This window comes from Zingiber officinale, chromosome 3A (assembly GCF_018446385.1).
Source record: "Zingiber officinale cultivar Zhangliang chromosome 3A, Zo_v1.1, whole genome shotgun sequence".
NCBI classification, from domain to species: domain Eukaryota; kingdom Viridiplantae; phylum Streptophyta; class Magnoliopsida; order Zingiberales; family Zingiberaceae; genus Zingiber; species Zingiber officinale.
Window position 1 is genome coordinate 153,089,677 of NC_055990.1, and position 11,084 is coordinate 153,100,760.

General features: G+C 36.5%; 1 protein-coding gene across 1 annotated transcript; it reads right to left on the bottom strand.

The window, feature by feature from the left end:
• Nucleotides 1–2,915: 2,915 nt before the first annotated feature.
• LOC122054139 lies at nt 2,916–3,899 on the bottom strand. Its single transcript, XM_042615962.1, has 2 exons — nt 3,437–3,899; nt 2,916–3,374 (listed from the first exon to the last, which is right to left on the bottom strand). The coding sequence occupies exons 1-2, from the start codon at nt 3,878–3,880 to the stop codon at nt 3,024–3,026; spliced, it is 795 nt and encodes a 264-aa protein (XP_042471896.1). The 5' UTR covers nt 3,881–3,899; the 3' UTR covers nt 2,916–3,023.
• Between the last annotated feature and the right edge of the window lie 7,185 nt (nt 3,900–11,084).

The following is an 11,084-nucleotide window of genomic DNA, read 5'->3' on the forward strand; positions in this document are numbered from 1 at the left end:
CCCTCTTATAGTAGTCTTTGGTAAACTCGTATACATAGTTGATAAGGCCTTTCGCCTCTACATCAGATTGACCAAGAAAAAGTTTAGCTCCACACATAATATTAGGGTTGTAGGGTTGTAAACAAAATCCCACATTAGAAACATATGAAAAAGATCATAGGTTTAAAAAAGGAAGATATCTTCATTGGTATGAGATCTTTTGGGTAGAGTCCAAAAATAAAATCATGAAGGCTTATGCCAAAGTGAATAATATTATACTATTATGAAAATATCTAAATTTTTTTGGTCATAACACATAACTCATGAGTTTTTCCTTCAAATAAAGAACAGACATTACCCTCTGATTAGTCCAAGACAAGTTTCTACTTAGCTCCATGAAGCCTATGTTCGGTATAACATCTTTCGTGTAATGGCGGAGTTTTACGGGAAGGGAAGGATCGATTAGAGGGAGTTCTCAAAGTCAGTCATACTATGCCTCCTTCAACTAGATTTGCAAAAGGGATGCTTGTGATGTGGAGGTCTCTTTTCGACACCTACATGTCCTTTGGGTCAATATCTAGGCTGATTTGTCAGTCAATGACAAGATGGGTTAGACTTAATAAAAAATAGTCAACTTAGCACAAATGAGGTCCAACATGCTCATCCTTATCGATTAAATCCGACCAAGGGACAAATCTCATATCGTATTTTTGTCTCAGATCTCATCTTGGCCTTAGATCTCATCTCGATCTCAGATTCCATCTCGGTCTCGAATTCCATTGCGGTCTCAGATCCCATTTCGTTCTCGAATCCCGTCTCGATCTCAAATCTCATCTTGGCCTCGGATCCCACTTCGGTCTCATATCCTATCTCAATCTTAGATCTCATCTCAATCTCAGATCCCACTTCGGTCTCATATCCTGTTTCGACCTCAAACACTACCATCGTCTTCTCGTACATCATCCTTGACAACACGCTCATCTCAATTATAGTTGTTGGCACATCCCTTGTAAAGCGAAATCCCGACCTCATCTCCTTCAAGGTCACTCCAACTAATGTCTCCTTTATCCTTGGAACAGGTTTGCGTAGCGGTGAATATTCTAGGACATATAGTATCCTAAGAATTGTGAGGTGATTATGAGGTTGTCAGACTTAATTTCCTAGATTCCGGTCCTACTGACACGTGGTGCTAGATGAGAGGAAAGACGACTAAAACTATCGAATCTGGTCTCCCCTTCAACCCTTGCGATAATGATATTCTTGTTGATGTAAAGATGTTCTTGAGAGAATCACATAAGCACTCATGAGGAGAGAAGAAAGAGGTTAAAATTTTCCACCAACTCCACGATGTTCTATTTTCCCATTCTTCTCCTTTGAATGCTTCCAAATATTCTCTCAAAAAGGTGGAACCCTAACTTGAGCGGATTTACAACTGGATCCGTCCCATAGCCGGTCTAATCCTCTTGTAGAGTGTATCTTAGGTTCTTCCACCTTTACTGACGATCTTTGGAGCACTCGCACCTCAGCTTGTCCGTTGAGTGATGGTTTTACTATTCACAATATTTTGACCGTAACATAATTGAAGTATTTCAACTCATTTAACTTGATGAGATAATTAAGAAATAAACTTCATCTTTAAAATATATCTTCTGCATCGATCATATCGACAACACTGGCAAAAAGAAGGAAAAATTAAAAGAGAAATCGACATGACTTCTTCCATTTTCCACACACGTAGCCTCCCTTGTAAGTTGAAAGTATACAATATAGAATTACCTCCTTGATCACGTGGCTTGTAGCTTATGAAAAGGTTGAAGGTTGATCTTTGGGTGCGTTGGCTGAAAACGTATAGATATTACGACAAAGAGGGAGAAGTCAGAAGATGAACAAAATAAAATATAAGGTAGGAGTCCCTACTTCTATGATTTATTTTTTCTAAGAAAAGAAGTTGCAATGAGGACGAAATGCGTAGACATAAATATAAGCAGAGAAATTAAGGCTCGCTACTTTCGAAAGGTAGGAAGTATGAACAAAGCGGCTGCAGCGAATTTGTGTGACTGCATGGACGTCGGTGATAATTTCTCTAAAATTTAAAGTAATTTATTTTATTAAATTTAGATAATTATTTTTATTAAAAAATACATCAACTATCATAAATTTTTTATTATCAACCACATTAAAAAAAAAATCTCCAATACAAACTTTATTAAAGGTTTGTAAAATTTAAAAATCTCATTAAAAAAACTTTTATGATTGTATAGATGAAATTTAAGATTTTTAATTCAAGAACAAGTTTGAATTTTAAATTGATGGAGCCAATAATTAATGTACATGATTAACTCTTTTTAAATAATTTTAAAATATATTTAATTCAATGAACTAATTATAATATTTCAGTTTATAAATAATTAGTAATAATTAAAATTATATATATATTTTTAAAAATAAATATATTTGAAATAAGTTAAAAAATATACTAATGACTATAATTAAATTAAAGTTATAAAATAATTAAATATTAAATAAAATGATAAATTATATTAAATTAAAAATTATTAATTAATTAATTAATTATAAATAAATTAAATTAAAGATTATAATTAAGTAAAAATATCAAATGAAAACTATATAAAGATATTAAATTAAAAAAATTATATGTAAATTTTTTTTTAATTGTGGAGAGAATAGTAAATTTGTATTGAAATTGATGTAATATGCATAAAACCATATACCTACATAGAAAGAGAGTTAAAAAAAAATTCACTCAAAATTTTAAAAATATTTTAATAAATTTTTATAATATTGACATGACATATTAGAATTCTAAGAAAAAAAATCCATTCAAAACTTTAATGATTCAAAACTTTAATGAACAGATATGTCCTTAGAAGGACAATCAACATCGAGAGGGGATAGACTTGCAATAACTAGGCTTGGCATGCATTTTTCAAAATAGAATTCAAAATAAGACGCAATAGCTTGAATGGCGATCAAGACACACAAAAAGGGTCATCCACCTGCTTCGACTACATTTCGTCAGCCAACTAATCCCCATCGTACCACTCTAACTTAACTGCGAGAGATGCCTTCTCCTTCGCAAACAATTGCAACTCAGTTCTCGCCCCCTCCAGCTTGGTCATGGCTCCCTCTAGCATAGCGCTTACCCCTTCCACCTTGGATCGAGTCTCCTCCGATTCAGCCTTGCTCTTATCTAGTTCAAGTAGGACCTTAGTCATCTGCTCAGAGAGGTTCGATTTTTCAGCTTTGATTGCCTTAGCCTCCTTTTCCCAATACTCAGCCAAGGACCGTAGCTTAGTCTCTTGAGCTTGGGACTCGGCATAATCTGCACTGAGACGCTTAATCCGCTCCATCAATTCCCAATTGCACACCAATAACTGTCATGAAAAGCACTTATCAACTAACCAGCATAGCCACGAGAAATGAAAAGCAACAATACCTGAGACAGTAAGGAATATTCGTATTTCCCCAACTCCGTCGTTGACATACTACGCATAGCTTCGCACTGCTCAGGCGTAACCAGACTTGGCCAAGCTTCAGGTGGCGGCATACTCTGCGAAGACGCGGGGATCTTCGCGCTGAAGGCTGATGGCTGCTCCTTAAAATATTTGAGAAGACGCGATCTCGAATCTGACCGAGGAGGCCCACTAGTCGTGGTTGAGGGCTGGGGACTCTGCGCCAAGTTTGTAGGAGGTTCTGCGGGAGCAACCTCTAAGGACTCTGAGTCCTTGGAGAGCGACCGGCATCGCTGGCTACTTTGAACTAGCTCAGCCTCAGCCTCAGCCTTTCCAAGGGAGGAGGCAGGTTGGGAGACTGGAGGAGATAAATGGGACGGCTGAGATGGTTCCACTTTACCGAGCTCCTTGGCGGACAACCGCTTCATTTTCAACTTTCGAGCCGACGTTAACTTCATCTTTAATGCCTCTCCTGCTCAGAGAGACAGAGCCATAAAAAAAAACTATTATCTCAAACGAAAACAAAACTATTATTCAGATGTTTTGTTTTGGTGTCTCGTTTTCATTCTTAAGAGGTGAAATTTTTATCTCAAATGAAAAGAAAACTATTCTTCTCTCTGAAACTAGAAATTAGAATCACTGAATAACATCACCATATGAAGCATTTCAGCAACTTCTATTTTATGTGATAGTTAAGAAATGGATCTAATATTTGGGATCTATCTTCCACCTTAATCATCTCAATAAAACTACTACAAAAAGGAAACCATTAAACGAGAAATCCACATGAGTCCTTCGATTTATATATACATTGCCTCCATCGAAAGTTGGAAGTATAAACGATAGAATTACCTCCTTAATCACGTTGGCTGAAGAAGAGGGAAGATGAACAGATTAACAATAGAAGGTAAGAGGGCTCTCCTGATATGATTTCTTTCTTTTTTCTAAGAGATATGAAGCACTACGCAAGAAAAGCAAAAACTCGAGGAGAGATGGAGAGAGTGCGCGAGTGGGAAGTGAGAACGACGTCGAGATGGTTCGGCGTCCAATCCTTATAAAGACATATCAAGTTTTGAGCATACATGCACGACTTCCCAAACGCCGATATTAGAATGGAGTAAATAGACCGGGTTAATTCGATCCTACTGGTCTTACTTTACGGGGCAGTGCCGAAAGTCTTGTGCGCAGTCATTATTATTATTTTTAAATTTTTTTAATGATTTTTTAAGTTCTCATTATGCATTCTGTTTTTAATAATTTAGGGATATATATATATATATAGTTTTTAATAATTTAGGGATATATATATATATATATATAGTTTTTAATAATTTAGGGATATATATATATCTAAATTATATATATAGTTTTTAATAATTTAGGGATATATATATATATATATGAGAGTGATCTCCTATAGCTGCAAAAGGTTGGAACCGCCAACCTAGCGGCCCCCTCAACCCGGCCCCACAAGTATGAGAGGGAGTAAATCACGGTGAATACGGGCCCAGCTATGACATGGCGGTCTTAGGTGTTTAGCACGGACAGATATTGATGTTATCGCAATTGCTGCCGCAGACCCTCGACCTCTCGACTCATGCTGTAAGAATCCATGTCATAACCAGTTGATCCCGCCCGTGATCTCCTATAGGTTCGTACAGTACGTGACTGTACACAGGGTATCATTCGACTTTTTTTTTTTAAATTTTTTTAATATTTTAAATTAAAAAAGTCAATTAAAAAAATTAATATTTTCTTATATAAATTTTTAATACATTAATATATCTCCTCAATATATTACAATACACAATAAATACTTAAATTTATTTTATTTTAATTTTTTTAAATCAAACACTATAACGTAATTGGGAAGCCTGAACCCTAGAGATAAAACCTAAAAAAAAATAATTTAAAAATTATAACACAAAGTCTGAATCTTAGAAATAAAATTTTTAAAAATATTTTAATTATTTTTTTAATTCAAAATTTTTAAAAAACGAGAAATTCAAAAAAAACCATAAAAAAAAATAATTTTTTTTTAAAAAATTACTATGCACGCTTAGGCACAGTCAGAGACAGTACCTTACGGGTAATGCTCATAAAGATAGGATCAAATTAACTAATAAACTAATGCCTTGTCTTGAAAATGCCATGGGACATTCCCCTAACTAAAGAATGCGATTGATCATAACCAAAACACACCCTTGGAATTGATTCGTTCGATCTAGCTCCAACGGGCAATGCCTCCCCTGTCCACTTCAACGACTCGGGTTATATTTTTAGGCGGTTTAGGATTTACCCTTCATTTCAACAGCTTCGGGTTATATTTTTAGACGGTTTAGGGTTTAGATTTTTTTTAAATATCAATTACTAACTTTTTTTTAAAAAATATATAAATTCTAAAATCCTAAATCATAATATATTTTTTTAAAAGAAATTGGTAATTGATATTAAAAAAATATAAACCCTAAATCCTAAACCATAAACTATAAATCCTAAACTCTAAAAATATAATTTGGAGCCGTTGAAATGAGGGGAGGGGGTAGCGCCCATAGGGGCAGGATCAAACGACCCTTGGAATTGGCACAGGAGAAATTTAGAGAAGTCATATCATGTAGAATTAGTGCGTATGTGAGAGGATGGGGGGGGGGGGGGGTAAATCACATGATTTTAAAAACGTTTCTATTTCGATTTTATAAAAGTAAAGTGCACAGAGGAATAAAACAAAGTACGTAAGAAAACAACACATGTTTGGTTTTACTTAGTTTGATGACTTTGTTGGCGCAATTTTCTCAGGTCAAGGTTGACGAGGTTGACTAAGCTTGAATTTACTCAAGCTTGAGTCTTGATGTTTGAGTTTCGATATTTGACAATGTATGGAGATTACATGTGCAATCGTCCATCAAGGGAGATTGTTCGAGTAATTCTCCTCTAGTCAATGTTTAACCAGTTTGATGTGAAGAAGAGTCAAGTAGATCAAAGTTGACCAGATACTTGACTGGGAAGCCCTAACTGGAAGTTAGGTAAGGGCAAGTACTCCGACGAGGAGCTTGGTAAATGCTGAAAATCCAAGTGGGTTAGTGTTGACCGGACACTTGGTGTGGAAAATCCTGGTGAGTGAAGTCTAGCAGATGGAAAGTCCTAGCGAGTGAAGCTAGGCAGTTAGTGAAAGACCTATTGAGTGAAGCTATGCAGTGAGAAAATCTTAGTGAGTGAAGTCAGGTGAAAGTCTTGGTGAGTGAAGCTAGACAGTGAGAAAATCTTAGTGAGTAAAGCCAGGTGAAAGTCCTGGTGAGTAAAGTCAGGCGTGTGAAAATCCAGATGAGTCTGCGGTGACCTGACACTTGGTGTTTGGAAGTCTAGGTCATGGAGGACCAGACACTTGGCACGAGATGGTAAGTTCAAGTGGGTCAAGGTTGACCGAACATTTGGCACGACTAGAAAAGTGCAAGTGGGTCAAAGGATTGATCGGACACTTGGTAACGAAGTCCTAGTAGGTCAAGGTTGACCATATACTAGGCATGAGCGAGTCCCAACAGGTCATGGTTGACCGGATGTTAGGTTTGGGACTCTAGACTTGAATTAGTCAAGTTAGAATTGATCAATCGATCAACCGATCAATTGAACCAGAGTCAAATCAATCAGTTGATCAATTGGGAGAGCTTTGCGAACAAGGGCAGCCCAATCGATTGGGGCTACGCCAATTAGCAGCTGATCGATTGGAGGCCACTCGCGTGAAGAGCACAGTGTGCTCCCCAATCGATCAGCCGATCGATTGGGGCTTGTTTTCTCGTGAGATTACGAGGCAATTTGAATCGATAGGTCAATCGATTCAAGGTTTATCTGTGAGAGCACAGAGGCGCTATGAATCGATCAGTCGATCTATCAAAGCCTCCTCAATCGATTGATCAATCGATTGGATATGACCGTTGCACAGGATGCATGCTTTAGACGGCTAGGATTGTGTGGATCTGAAGTGACAATCGATTAGGAGCTAGCCCAATTGATTGGGAGCCCTAGATTGCGACAGGATAAAGCCGTTGGTGAGGTTCAAACGTGTAGAGGTGCTCCGGTTCTCTTCACCAAGCTCACAACTACTCATCACCGCTTCTTGAAGCATCTTGGAGATAAGTGCTGTTGCACTTCCAAGGTCAAGGGGCATCTACAAGCTACACGAGTTCAAGCAAGAAGGTGGGTTTCTCTTGTATTCTTGTATTTATTTCTTGCGTTGAGTTATATGCTTGTGTGAGTCTTGTAAGAGGTTTCTCCACCTCCGGTTGTTTCGAGAAAGAGTTTCTTTCTTAGTGGAGAGTGTGTTCAGTGTGTAGATCCTTAGATTAGTCACCTCTTCTTGAGATGGATATCAAGTAAATCCTTATGTTAGCATTGGGAGCTTGCTTCGAGCCTATTCCACTGTAAATCATCATCATCAAAGCACGTGAAGCTATTCACCCCCCTCTAGCTCTAAAATGTCACAACAAATGATATCAGAGCGAGGTCACTCTTTACCAGACTCATCGCTGGAAGGGCAACGAGCTAGAGGAAGAAGAAAGTGAAGCACTAAAGCCAACAAGTCAAGGATCTCAACAAGCTCAACTTCAAGATGGATTTCCGAGATGAACTAAGATTCGACACAAGGGTGCCTCCACCATTCATAATGACAAACCTCAATTCTTGGAAATCAAGAATTGAAAACTTCTTCATGATGGAGGTAGAGCCATGATGCTCTAATGGAGGGTTTTCAAGCTCTAAAAGATTCAAAAGGCAAACTCATCAAAAGGAGCAAATGGAGTCAAGAGCAAATCCAAAAAAATGAGACCAATGATAAAGTAACCAAGCTATTGGTCAATTTCTTGCCTAGTAACATCTTGAACAAGATAGGAGAATTTGAGGATGTCAAGAAACTTTGGAGAAAATTGACAAGAATCCATAAAGATCCCTCCTCTATACAAAATGAACAAGAATCTAAAGAAGGTAACTCATTGGATCAAGAACAAGAGGAATTCGAAGTTGAGATATGCTCAACATTGAAAGAAGAAGAAGAAGGTTCTGTAATGACTCAAATTTCCTCAATTAGAGTCCTAAAAGTAATTTAAAAATATTTAAAAATGCTATAGAAATATTCTAGGGATTTTTAGAAATTTTTAGAGTATTTTTATGTAATTTTTGGAGGTCGTTTGATATTTTTACTAAACGAAGGAAGTTTCGACAAAAAAATGTCCAAGCCGAGAATTGAACCCACGACCTTTGGCTTGGTCAAAACCCAGCTGACCAGGTGGGCAAACGAATTTTTCTATTTAGAAAATGCAGCAAATTTATTTAAGATAGTTAACAGAATATTGGATTATAAAAGAGATAAGTTGATGTTGGATTTGTCTATTTAGAAAAGGTAGCGAATTTATTTAAGATAGTTAACAGAATATTATAAAAGGGATAAGTTGATGTTGGATTTGTCTGTTTAGAAAAGATAGCGAATTTATTTAAGGAGTTAACAGAAATATTAAGTTATAAAAAGGGATAAGTTGATGCTCTGTTTTTCGGTGACTTAAACCATTCTCTCCTTCTCTTCTGCGTACGATGGCGGAGCCTAGGCAGAAAACGAAAGGGAGTTAGGGCATCATCTCCGGCGGCCGGCCAAGGTCCTAGAAACCCTTTTTGTTCGGTTGTGAGTCCAAGAATCAAGGTAAGTGCTTCTCACCTACAGTAGGAGTAGTTTCGGACCTTTGTTCTTCTTGAATTCGAAGCATAAGAAGCGCTTATAGTGCAGATTTTTAATTAAGCCTATAGTGCAGATTTTAATTAAGCTTATAATGCAGATTTTTATGTAGAGCTTATATTGCAGATTTTAATTAAGCGCTTATAGTGCAGATTTTTAATTAAGCCTATAGTGCAGATTTTAATTAAGCTTATAATGCAGATTTTATGTAGAGCTTATATTGCAGATTTTAATTAAGTGCTTATAGTGTAGATTTTTAATTAAGCCTATAGTACAGATTTTAATTAAGCTTATAGTGCAGATTTTTATGTAGAGCTTATATTGCAGATTTTAATTAAGCTTATAGTGCAGATTTTATGTTTGCATAGTATGCAGAAATAGTGTAGCATAGAATGCAGAATCTTGATTAGAATAGTATGCAGAATTTTGATTAGCATAGTATGCAGATTTTTGTTTATGCATTTCAAAGTTAGAATTTGTTTAAACATTTCAGGTTTTAAAGAAGCATTCTTTTATTAGAGGTATTAACAAGTATAAGAAAGATAAAGAAAAGAAAGAAAAAGGCCAAGGCCTTAAGTAGATCCCAAAGTCAAGACTTTAGGGATTTTGACACACAAGGTGCTTAAAGAAAATGTCGAGGCATTATATATTAGAAGTAATAAAAGATAACAAGTATTTTACTTTATTTAAGAGGCTAGTACCCGACTTCTGAGGTTGTCGTTAAACAAATCCAGGTGTCCAATTCCGAGGTCTTGGCCTTGGTAGACCGAGGTCTGCTCTTTTAGGATTGGTGGCTCGCTACCCCAACCTATTAGGGAACGCGCATAAAATGGTACTACGCCTGGGCTCAAGAAGAAAGTTGATTATTATTTTGAAGTATTAAAGTATAAGTTTTTAAACAAGTGAAATAAGATTCAGAAAGTGTTTAAAATTCAGCAAGATTATGCTAGCATGATTGTATAGATTTGTTTTACACGTTTAGCATTTCAGTATGTTTCTTTTGCTTGTAGATGAGCATGAGTAGTTTTCCTTTTGAGCATTCAGCTTTTAGATTTCAATATATTCACATGCATATTCGAGTTTTGTGAGTTAGATAGCGCTTACTAAGCAATTTTGCTTATAGATGCGTTTCCTTTTACTGCAGATAAAGGAAAGGAAAAGCTATAGTAAAGGAAGGCGACAAGGTGGTGCGGATGGATGTGTGATGCCTAGACTATAGAAGCCTTGGGACCTAACATAAGAAGTTATTAAGATTGACATTTATTAAGAATATATTAGATGAGTCATTTAGTCTTCCGCTGCTAGTTAATTGTATGTTTTGAGTTTTTAGAGTTTATGTATTGATCTTTACATGTGAACAACTCTAATTAAGATAAGTTAGTAGTCCAGTAGCGCTCCGCCCTCACAGTCCAGTAGCGAGGAGGGTGGGGTGTTACAGGTTCATCCTCTAGAAAGCACAAAGGCAAAGGCAAAGGAGTATACTCCTTATTTCATGTGCATGGGGATGAAGATGAAGAGGTCTCCACCTCATGGATTAAGGGGGAGCGTGGAACCTCAATGATGGATCAAGAAGGAGTCTCTTCATCCAGATAAAATGAATAAAGTGCTACCTCTACAAGTAAAAGTATAGAAATTTTAATTGTAAATAATAAAGATCATAGGTTTAAGAATAGATAAACAAGAATCATCCAATAGTCATAAAAGTTTGAGATACAAACCTAAATCCAAGAACGATGTGGCGTCATACTATAGGGTTCCATATAGTTATGGAACCAATCCTAGGTCTAGGGGTTAAGTCAAGGTCACAAGGAAAGTTATTCCTAGAGTTGACCAAGACTTCTAAGAATCCTAGTAAGGTCATTTGGAATGTATCATGGGAAGTTATCCCTAGTGAATACCTAGAACACCCAAGGAGC